Here is a 12,026-nt window from a genome sequence, read left to right on the forward strand (position 1 = left end):
GACTTCTTAACTTCAAACTCTTACCTGTAATTTTCTGTTGAACATATTTTCTTAGTTTGTAAGCATCTTGTTAGCATTTGCTATGTAACAAACTACCTTATAATTAATTATCATTGCCCACACATCTCTGGGTGAGCTGATCTAAGCTAGGTTTGGATGGGTGTCTCTGATGACCTTGGCTGGGCTTGCTGTGCATCCATGAGTCTGCTGCAGGTCAGCTGAGAATTGTCTAATCTAGGGGCTCTGTGGGGCAGCTGTGTTTCACACTTCTCGCATCTTCCCACCTTGGGCTACCCGGGTCCTGTTCTTATGAAAATGGCAGAAATACAAACTTACAAGTGGAAACAGATGAAGCCTCTTATGCCTTAAGCTTAGAGCATAGAAACTGTCACTTTTGCTCTATTCTATTGGTCTACTAGTCACATGACCAAATCATGAAATATACTCCACCCTTTTAATTGGGAGGAACTGCAGAGTCACTTAGCAGAGGGACTTGAATAGAGAGAGGGAGTAAGGAATTGGGGCCAGTGATGCAACTAACCCCACTCAAACTCTGTTTACCCAAACTGAACTCATCTCTGTGACTACCTCCCTCACAAGAAACCTGTTTTGCTTTCTTTATTTCTGGTTTTAGTTAATGATACTACTCTATGTCTAGTCACCCAAGCCAGAACTCTACAAAGTATTCTAGAGTCTTCTCTTTCCCCTTTCCCTATCTTCAATATTTACCTTGTAAAATATCTCTCTGTAATCTGTCCAGCCTATTACCATCACTGCTCTGGTTCAGGCTGTCATACCTCCTTAAGAAGAGAGGGAGCGAGTTGTCTCTTAATTGTCTCCAATCTAGCTTCCTTCAGATCCATCCCTTATATTGCAGCCAGAATACTCTACCTGAAATACAGATCCCACTCCTGTTCAGTGGCTTCTCATTGCTTCTAGAGGAGGCCCTCTGTGATCTAGATTTGCCAGCCTCATGTGCTGCTGTTTCCTGCCTTTTGCTTTACCTTTAGTTCAGGAGTCAGCAAAATATGGCCAGTGGGCCAGAAAATCTGGCCTGCCACCTATTTTTATACAGTTCATGAGCTGAGAATGTTTTTCACATTTTTAAGTGATTAGGGAAAAAAAAGGAAAAAAGGAACAGTATTTTGTGACACATGAAAATTATAAAATTTAAACCAGTGTTCATAAATAAAGTTTTATAGGAACAGAGCTACACTCATTCATTTTCGAATTGGCTGTGGCTGCTTTCACATTACAGTGGCAGAGTTGAAATTTTTGCTCATATTTTTGCTCATAAAATATTTTCTCTCTGATCCCTTACAGAAAAAGTTTACCAACCCCTGCTCTAGTCAGCTAGAACTTATAATAGTTCCCCTTATGTACCATTCTGTTTATCATGCCTCAGTACTTTTATTACATTGTTTCTTTGCCTGGATAACTCTATAGCTTTATAGCTATATAATTTACATACCAAACAATTCACCCATATAAAGTGTACAATTCAGTGGTTTTTAGTATATTCACAGCGTTGTGCAACCATCACCACAGTCAGTTTTAGAACATTTTCATTATCTTCCCTCAAAACCTCATGCCCATTAGCAGTAGCTCCCCATTTCCTTAACCCTCTCCCCTGGCCCTAGACAACCACCAAATCTACTTTCAGTTTCTATAGATGTGCCCATTCTTGATATTTACAATAAATGGAACCATACAACATGTGGTGCTTTTGTGACTGGCTTCTTTCACTTAGCATAATGTGTTTAAGGTTTATACAAATTATAGCATGTATCAGTGCTTCATTTCCTTTCATTGCCTATTAATATTCTGCTGTATGAATATACCACATTTTGTGTATCCATTCATCAGTTGATGGACATCTGGGTTGTTTTACTTTTTTGACTCTTTTGAGTAATGCTGCTATGAATATTTGTGTACAAGTGTTTGTGTGGACATATATTTTCATTTCTCTTGGGTATATATCTGGGCTAATTCTTCCTTATCCTTCAAGAATTGATTTTTGGGTCATCTCTTTCAGAACTCTTCCCTTCCTCCTATGCAGGGTTAATGTCTTTTCCCTATGGCCCTGATAACATTCTCAAAGTATTTACCACATCATATTGAAATTATCTCTTTGCATGTCTGTCTCCTCTAAGTTTCTGGAGAGCAACATCAATGCCTTATCCAACTTTGTATCAATTGCAAACAGTTCAAAAGTTCACTTAATATTTGTTGCACTAGAAAAACTATAAAATAATCTATGCTTTTGAATTAAAATAAACTTTATCTTTTGTCTTTTTTTGGTCTAATGTACATTGCCTTTTTTTTTTTTTTTGGCGGTACGCGGGCCTCTCACTGTTGTGGCCTCTCCCGTTGCGGAGCACAGGCTCCGGACGCGCAGGCTCAGCGGCCACGGCTCACGGGCCCAGCTGCTCCGCAGCATGTGGGCTCTTCCCGGACCAAGGCACGAACCCACGTCCCCTGCATCAGCAGGCGGACTCTCAACCACTGTGCCACCAGGGAAGCCCCATTGCCTTTTTTTTAAGTCTCTTGGACTACATATTGAGATAACTGATCTTGAATTTTTTTTTTAAGGCCTGCAAAGAAAACAAAAAAAGGTGCCAAAGAAAAAGCGTCGGATGAGAAAAAAGATGAGATAGAAAAAATAAAGTCATATCCCTTTATGGAAGGTGAACCTGAAGATGATGTCTACCTAAAACGCTTATATCCAAGGCAGATATACGAGGTGGAGAAAGCTATTCACTTACTTAAGAAATTTCAAGTTCTGGACTTTACTAATCCAAAGCAAGGTGTCTATCTTGATTTGACACTGGATATGACACTGGGGAAGAAGGTATGTAGACTCAATTAAAATTTATTTGTGAACAGTGGTCTAAAGAATTGCTGTTTCTTCATTTAAACAATTTTTGTCTCCTGTAATAAATTTTAGAAAATCTTGTGCTCTTTCTGAACTTTAGGTTGAAAAATATGTTTGTTTGTCTTAATTTTCCAAATATAAAATAAAATGTTGAATGTACTCTTCAGAGTTGATGAACATATATCTCCTCTTCATCTGAAAGTCACCGGTATAAGTTTCAATAAAAGTAGTGTTAAAATTAATTGAGGTATTGCTGTAACTTTGAAAAATGACTTAGGCTGCCTGGGTATGTTGTTCCTTCTCTGTAAATGAGGACTTTGGATTAGCTTAGTAGCCTTCAGATGTGTTCCTTAGAATCCTAAAGTTGAGACTAAGTTTGGGTAGAGTTCCAAGCCCCTTACTCTCATCTCAGCCAGAACTTTGTCTGTTTATATATTGCAGTTCCATGGAAGACTTGTTTATAAAATTCTAAAAGTGGGAAAAACACTAGATTAGATTTGAGGTCCATTACAGCTCTAAATTTTATAAGCTTCTCACTTAAGAAGTCTGATTTTTTTGGAGATGATATTTTAATTTTTATTCCGATAATGTCTTTTTTGGGTCAAACTAGAAGGTATATAGTTTTGAATACAATTTAACAACCTCAATGACAACAATTAATTAAGCATGTAGAAGGAGGCAGTCCAGCATAGTGCTTAAGAGCATAGGCTCTGGAGTCGAGTTACAGTACAGGCCAGAATCCTGGCATCACCAGTTACCTGCTCTTTGAGCTTCTGGTTTAACCTCTCTAAATCTCAGTTTTTTCCTCTCTTTGTAAAGGGGGATAAAATGCTTATTAGTTCATTTGGTTATAGTGAGGATTAAATGAGATGATAGTGAAGGATTTGGTAAGAGTTTAATAATAATGATCAACATTTACTGGAAACTTTCTATGTACCAGCCACAGTGCTAAATGCTTTGCATGCATTTGCTCATTTAATTCTATAATAATCTCAGAAGAGGAAGCTGAGACACAGAAAGTGAGGTAACTTGCTCAAGGTCACAGAGTAGGGGGTGGAGTTAGGATTTGAACCAAGGTCTCTCTCATTTCTTAGTTCTTATTTTAGTTCATACCAGCCCTGTTGTAATTTTATTTTATACCATAGTGTTACTGTTCTTTTATTTTAAAATGTTGTACTGTCCAAGATAATCACTTTCTCAGTCAACCATTAATGTAGTTTATAACGAAGCCTTGTAGGACCACAGGTTTCATTTCATAAATGGAAGCCACTTGTAAACTAATAACATTGGAAGGGTACAGTTGTTTTCCTGAGACATTTTTTGTTATTGATAGAGTGCTTGTAAAACAAGCCAGCATTCCCCCAGGGGATGCTATTGTGATTGCTTGCCATTGAAAAATTTACTGAAGTCAGTTGTGACATGTTAATGGCAAAGGAATGCCAGTCAGTAAAACTGAGTTGCATGTCTGATATAAAGTGTGCTTAAGAGTTTGTGCCTTCTTGTCTGAAAAGAAATCTCAGGAGGTTATCTCTATGCAAAGCTTTTCTAAAAATATAATCTTTCAATCAGTTTAATTAGGGAGCAACTCCTTTTCTCTTTCTTCCAGACCTTAAGGCTGCACCAAAACTATGGGCCTAGAACTTGTTTCCCTGTGACGTCTCCCTAAGAGATCTGAGCCATAGGCCTAGACAGGTCCTTGACCCAGTGACTGAACATATTAGTTCTGAGGCCCTGTAGAAACTCCACCTGTATTAGGGCGCCTCACATGCATTCCATTATTTATTTGGGATTTTCCAACTGGCTTCCCAAATATATCTGAAAGTGGTGGGTGGTCCAGGTAATTTCAAAATAGACCCACTCAGAAGAGCCTTTCAGGTTTGGCAATCTATCTTGGATTTAAAGTTAATATCATCTGATTTACCTGATGGTTTAGAGCCAATGATGGAAATTAGGGGTGACCTACTGAGCAGATCAGCTGGATATTGTTCAATATGCATAGCTATATACATGTCCTGCTTGATGGTATTAAAAACATTACATGTTCTTTTGAATGTAATTCAGGGTAGCAAACGTTTATTGTCATCCATCATGTGGAAAGCATTGTACTAGGTGCTTGGGAAGATACGGATTGTGCAAACACATCTGTTAATATGTGAGAGACTGTGATGAATGATGTAGAGATAGAAGCCAAGTGCCATGGGAGTATGGAGCTGGGTAGAGAGATTTAGATTTTTATTAGGATTTCTTACAAAAGAAATGTAATCTCTTATGCCTTAAAGTGTAACCAGTGAATATTTCAGATATAGAAAAGCTGAATGAATTTTTCATAGTTGTTTTTCCATTGTTGTGTATTTAGAAAAAAGTGGAGCCGTTTGCCAGTGTTCTTAGTTTGCCATACCCATTTGTTTCAGAGACCAGCAAAGTTGCTGTATTTACAGGGGTGAGTAACCTTTGTCAACTTTTTATATCGCTTAATTTTTTTTACATATCACATTAGTCAATGATTAGAATAACTGAATGAGTAGAGTTAGAGGAAACCTTAGCATTCCTTTAGACTTATTTTCCCCACATGAAGCTCAAAGCAATTAGATGACTTATTTGAGGTTATGTTATTAGCTTGAGAAAGAGCTAAGCCACAACATTAACTTCATCATTATTCATCTACCATATTATGTTTCTCACAAGAAACTGAAGAGAAGTATAGAATTTATCCTACTAGCTGCTGCTTCCTACTGAAGCTCTTCAAACAAGAATAACATTGACGTTAAAGCAGTGGGCCCGGGCTTCCCTGGTGGCGCAGTGGTTGAGAGTCCGCCTGCCGATGCAGGGGACACGGGTTCGTGCCCCTATCCCGGAAGATCCCACGTGCCGCGGAGCGGCTGGGCCCGCGAGCCATGGCTGCGGAGCCTGTGTGTCCGGAGCCTGTGCTCCGCAACGGGAGAGGCCACAGCAGTGAGAGGCCCGCGTACAGCACAAAAAAAAAAAAAAAAAAAAAAAAAGCAGTGGGCCCATTTAGTGCTGTGAAGACATACAAACCACACTTTTAAAATGGTCTAGTCTGGAAAGTCAAGAAAGTCAAGGTGATAACAAGTGTAGTAATACAGCTCTTTGTCATTCTTTTTGTATTATAAACATTTGTTTATAACATGTTCATGAATTTGTTTTGTAAGGTGTTTTGATTCCTCTCTATCTGTCTCACTTTCAATGAAGAAATTCTTTACTCTTTTCCTAGGAAAGTAGAGAATATAGCTCTTGGAATGCCACAAAACTTGAGGAAATAAGGGAGTGATATGTTCTCACAGTAAAACCAAATGGCATGAATGGAACATATAGAAAAAAAAACCCTAATACTGTGCATTTTTCTTTTGAATTTTCAGACAATAGGCTAAATTTTGGTTCTCGTTTCTTAAATTAAAAAAATTTCTACTCTTGTATCTTGGTTTGATAAAATGTCTCCATTTAAATTAGCAAAACTAAATATATTTTAATCTTTTACTTTTGGAAGATGATGTATTGATAGCATTGGAGACCAAGGACCACTTGGTGGGTTCCTAATATGCCATTTTGATGTGTTTCCTCATATGTTAAGTCAAGAAACACTTTAATCACCTCTAAACTAAACTTGTTCTGGATGTAATATCTCTGATGCATCTAGTTGAAAATTGATGCACATTCAGTTAAAAGTAAAAAACAAAAACAGTTTTTATTTTGAACTGTGGTATTATTTCTGACAAATACTTGAAAGCAGACTGAATTTGCTTAAAGATTGATGTTCATACTATTGTGTTTTGGTAGAATGCATCAGAGATAAAAATAGCAGAAGAAAATGGAGCTGCATTTGCAGGAGGAACTAATCTGATTCAGAAGGTACAGTATTGTTTTCATGTTCATTAGTTATAGAAATTGTTCTGTTATCTTTGACATCTATTGATTTATTACATGTGGAACATAACCACTCTGTTCATATCTTTTGATAAATGGTTAGTAGAGCTTTACAGAACAGGGGAAATTTTTCCTACTCTTTTGAGTCTCAAAATCAAGCTAAGAAAAAACTATCCGACTTTCTGATATTAACTATGCTTGATTTATATTATGATTTTTTTTTCTTTGCTTCCTATATGTTTGTGAGAGTTCTGTGGGTAGACTGGAAAGGGCAGTATGACTCTTTCTGGTTTTGAATATGAGATTTGAGATGAAGCGCAAAAGGTAGCACACATGGATATCTCTATTCACGTTTTGAAGGTCAAATATTTGTTTTGCTTTCTTGGAGTGAAAAGTGTGATTTGCTTTAGTAGAATACAAAGGGTAGTATCTGACCTCTATAATATGGTACTTCTAGTTACTCTTAACTTTTACCTCCCCAACTTCATCAGTTCAAGTAATGTAGGCTTAGCGTGGAGGCAAAAAAAAAAAAAAGATTATATAGCCTGCCTTAAGAAAATAACATAGAATTTGTGGAGCCTGTTTGAAACAAAGACAACATTTTTTTTTTTTAAGAGGTGGGGAGGGGAATTTTCTGGTGGTCCAGTGGTTAGGACTCCTCACTCTCACTGACGAAGGAACTAAGATCCCACATGGCCAAAAAAAAAAAAAGACGTGAGGAGAAGAGGCACATCTGTTGAATTTTGGGAGTTATTTCTGAAATACAAAAGATTTCCCTAACATTCTCTAAAATCTTCTCTTCTAAATCTAATCCTTTAGACTGTGGAATACTTATTGTTTTGTTTTTAGAGTGGGAGAAAGTGATATGAAAATTTATCTTTTGTGCTGTATCCAGATTTCGATTTGGGGGAAGTTTTAACTGGACCATTAACTGGACCAAGCACAACAGTGCTTGTAGCGTGTTTTTTTCTACCCCAGTAGTTCTCTAAATTTGGTGTGGATTCTGGATTTTTAAGGGGAATCTCTAGAATTATTTTTGGGAGCAGAACTAATGGAAAATATGAAGAGATGTACTTCTAGGTCAGCTTCTAGGTCAAAGTCAGAGGGTGGTACTCAATTCTCTCTGATGTATCATAAATTTTAATTTAGTAAGATTATTAACATTCTTTTAATATTAAAAAATAAACAGTACCACAAATTCTTTGGAATTTGAGAGTGTAGCTTGGACCCTGGAGTCAGAGAACTAACTATTCTTATTAAACTTGTGTACTGCCTTCCATCTGTTTTCTTCCGCAAGCATAAGAGTATCTTATAGAACTGTGATAGCAACAGTTTAGTTTGAATAGATATCTCCACTTCTTAAATGTTAAGTAAGAAGTTACTTCTCAAGAAAGAAATGGTATGGGAGCAGAAAGTATTCTGTATCATTAAGTTCATTAAGTAAAATATTTTGAAAAAAGTAACCCAAATAAGGAAACCAGGTACGTTTTGAAATTATTTGGTAAGTAAAATATTACAGGTACAGGATTTCTCTTTAGGTGCCCCACTGATGATCTATTATTAGAGGGAAAAATGCCACCTATATAAAGCATCAAAACCAATATATTCTTGCAGATTACCCCCTGGTATCTTTTAAAACTCATCCATTTTATTTTCAAAAGGTATTCAGGTTGTGAAGTAAATTCAGTACAGTTTTGTAAATAGTATCATGGCTGCAATTTGTTTTTTTTTACACATTCTTGTATTTTTTAATTAGTTTACATATCAATACTATTTTACTTAGTGCTTATAATAGGTAAATGTAGGATGAATTTACTGAACTTTTAGTCATTTCTTAGGTAAGACTTTATTTACTAAATTCATTTTGCTTTAATTACAGTACTTTTGAAATATCACAAGAATGCTTGGTTCTGAGGGATTTTTAAATAGTTTCATTTTTACTTGTCTCTAGAGCATGCATGATTTTCATCCATATAGTTTTATATTATTCAATGGTATGATCTTAAGGTTAACTATAGCATAACTTTCAAACATAATTTTAAATTTAATTCAAAGGAACATGTTTTAGAATCAGTATTAGAAGGTGTTGGAGTAGAAATGTCACATACAGTTCTTTGACATTTCAAAATTGCCTCTGCTTTCATGTTTCTAGTGATGAGAGCCCTGGTTCTGGAACCACACTGCCTGTGTTTCAGTTCTGGGTCTGCCTCGTAGAAGTGCAAAGATTGACTCGTCCTCCTTAAGCCCTCCATTTCCTTATCTGGAATGTGTGGTCAATAGTACTTTCTTCATAGATTTATTGTAAAGACCTTATGAACTAAACCATGTATGATGCTTAGCAGAATGCTTGGCATGTTATAAGTTCTCTTTTAAAGTAAGTTGTTATTGTTTAGGGGAGCACAGTATGTTGTTTAGGGAGTAAAGAATTTGTAAAAAGAAGAAATAGTAACAGGAAGATCAAATTCCAGAATCACACTTAATTTTGCCAGAGTCCAGCTTTTTACAGTTCAGTGTGTAACCCCAAACCAAGGCTTTGAATGACATACTGTGATAAGACTTTATGCAAAACAATCATTGGCAAAATATTTGTTGTCCAGGCAGTATTGTTCTAAAAAGTTGCTTCATTTTATAATCAACTGAATTTTTAAATGGAGTATACTGTAGGAGTAAAACAATTACTTTGGGTGCCTGCCTGAATTAATTTAAAATGTCTTTTAAAAATTGAAATTATTTTCTTTGCTCTTAGAATGGAAATAGAGTATGGGTAATAAACTATAAGTAAACTTGTCTTTGACTATTCCACTCCTCTTATTTTTTGGAGGCAAAGAGAATTTTGGTTTTAATTCTTTGTGAAAATAACGATAGATTCAGTTCTCCTGATGCTCCAAATTTAGGAAAGCAGTGTAGTTGCTAGTGATTTGGCAGCTAGTGGTTATTAATTTTACATGTGATCTATTACAAAATTTTCAACATATTTCTTCAGTTTTGATGGACATATGAATTCAACTTTGTGGGACTGTATGAGTCATGTACACATCAGTTATATGTTCTAGCTTGTAACACTTTGCCTAACATAACGCCATGGAAGAATTAATTAAGCCCATTAAATGTTTGTTTATTTTTAATGGATGTGGCTATTTTTAAAAGAAAACATCAGAAAATGTTTTGCTTCTGATGGTTTTCATAATTGATAAATGTGTTCAAACGATCCTTGTGGTTAAAGAATTGTGCTTAATAGCTATTTTCTAAATTATAAGGGAAATTATTGCTACATTAGACTTTATTTTTAGAAAGATAAAGCTTTTTATACAATCTAAGGTTATCTTTTCCCGCCTGATTTTTAGATTTTGGATGATGAAATTCAACCAGACTTTTATGTAGCTGTTCCAGAAATAATGCCGGAGCTTAATCCATTAAGGAAGAAACTGAAAAAAAGATTTCCTAAGCTTACTCGAAGTAAGGGAGAATTCTTTTACTATTTCAATATGCTATCAACAACTTTCTAATATATATGTTTAGTTAGAAAACAAAATTGCTAATATATGTGTAGAATAAATAATATGTTCTTGTGTTTGAGTGTTGGGTTATATAGGAACATATGGATTTAATATTTTTTTCCTTTGGCATTAATATTGGTGATTTAATGTGATTTGAAGACCTAGTTACTTTATAATACCAGATCTTTAAATTTAGGCCATATTCTAGTTTTAAATTAGTGGAACATAATAACCACTACGTATGTTATCATCATACTATTTTATACCTCTTTATCAATATAACATGTATGCTCATTTATGTTAGCATTCAACATATATGTATGAATGCTTACTGTGTATGGTTCTGCAGTTATTTCCCTTGAGCAACTTTTCCCTTGTGGATATTTCCCCCTTATGAAACCTAGTAAGAGAAGTAAGGGTGCTACATAAATATCCGTGTTATAAAGTATGAAGTATTATATGATAAATTCACAAGGTGCTGTAGGTGTTCAGTAGAGGAGGAATTTATACATAGGTGGGGAAATCAGAGAAGGCACCCTGAAGGGGGTGACATTTAAACTGTACCTTGAATAATTTGGTGAGCAGATTAAGGGGGATATTATTTTAAGTGGAAAGAATCTGTTAATCATAGACACTGAAGTAAGTTAGAAATTATCGGCTACATCCCATAAATACCAATTAGTTCTCTTTGGCTGTAGTGAATGGTACCCCTATGAAATGAAAGAGAATATGTTGTACTGGTAGATTGATGCCATGTTGAGCAGAATCTTGAATAAGATCCTGATAAATTTGGACTTTTATTCTGTATTCAACAGGAATCTCTTAGAAGTTTTTAAGGTGGGGGATTCTTCAGAGCTTTAATTTAGCAAGAGTTTGTAAGATGTATTGGCATGAATCAAAAGTAGAGGCAGGGAGACCAGTTCAGGTGCAATCGCCAGAGACTAATAAAGGTAATGTTTAAACTAAAGTCTTCATAATGAGGCTGGAGTGAAGAGGACAGATGTCAAAGATAATAGGACTTTGCACTAAGTAGTTAGGAATGGACATGTTGAGAGAGAGAAAGGGAAGAGTCAAATGATGCTGAGATTTAAACCTTGGGATCTCTCCTAATAAGTTGATGTCATTAATGGAAACAGGGAGTAGATTTGGGAAGAAAAGTAAGTTCATTTGCAGACATTGTTTCTTTTAGATGGTGCTGGATATCTGCTATAGATAGACGTTATTTCAAATACAATTTTATAAGGTAAAAGCAAGTATTTTAAAATCATTTTAGTAGATTGGTCTTCAAATTTTAACTCTAGTTGAGCTAAAAAAAATCTTGTGAAAATTCTTCATACATGATAGCCACTAATGTTCATCTGAATTATAGATCATGTTCTATGCTGTAAGCAAATTCAAATGTACGCTTCAGTTTTGTTGTACCAGTGTTTTGTTTATTCTTGATAGCCTGCATTGAATAACACATCCTTTTGAGATATTGAACTGAGGTTTGACACTTTTTATTATGGATTTCCAGTACAATAGTGTTTGTTTTCATGGAAGCACACTTACATTCTTTCCTAAGTAGGACCTGAAATTGAACATTATTTTAAAAATTAAACCAGAGTTGCAGTTGAATTTGAAAATAATTCTCATATTTTTTTCTAATTAAATTCAAGCTCAACAAAGCCAAACAATATTAAATAACGTCAATTAAAACTGAAACTGAATACTGAATATATCTGTATTCAGCTCACTCCTTGCTTTGCACGGTTAACTGGTTTTTCACAGAA

At 35.4% G+C, this 12,026-nt stretch overlaps 1 protein-coding gene across 3 annotated transcripts in view; it reads left to right on the top strand.

Annotated features, from left to right (window-relative positions):
- The window catches only part of MRPL1 (mitochondrial ribosomal protein L1), an 81,763-nt gene that overhangs the window by 39,871 nt on the left and 29,866 nt on the right, over window positions 1-12,026 (top strand). For all 3 annotated transcript variants that reach the window (XM_081245215.1, XM_081245216.1, XM_081245214.1), the window contains exons 3-6: window positions 2,593-2,851; window positions 5,232-5,315; window positions 6,671-6,742; window positions 10,102-10,213. In XM_081245215.1, coding sequence (XP_081101341.1) covers window positions 2,593-2,851; window positions 5,232-5,315; window positions 6,671-6,742; window positions 10,102-10,213 — 527 coding nt within the window. The remainder of the gene's footprint in view (window positions 1-2,592; window positions 2,852-5,231; window positions 5,316-6,670; window positions 6,743-10,101; window positions 10,214-12,026) is intronic.

The sequence above is a fragment of the Mesoplodon bidens genome (assembly GCF_964165515.1).
Source record: "Mesoplodon bidens genome assembly, chromosome: 1".
NCBI classification, from domain to species: domain Eukaryota; kingdom Metazoa; phylum Chordata; class Mammalia; order Artiodactyla; family Ziphiidae; genus Mesoplodon; species Mesoplodon bidens.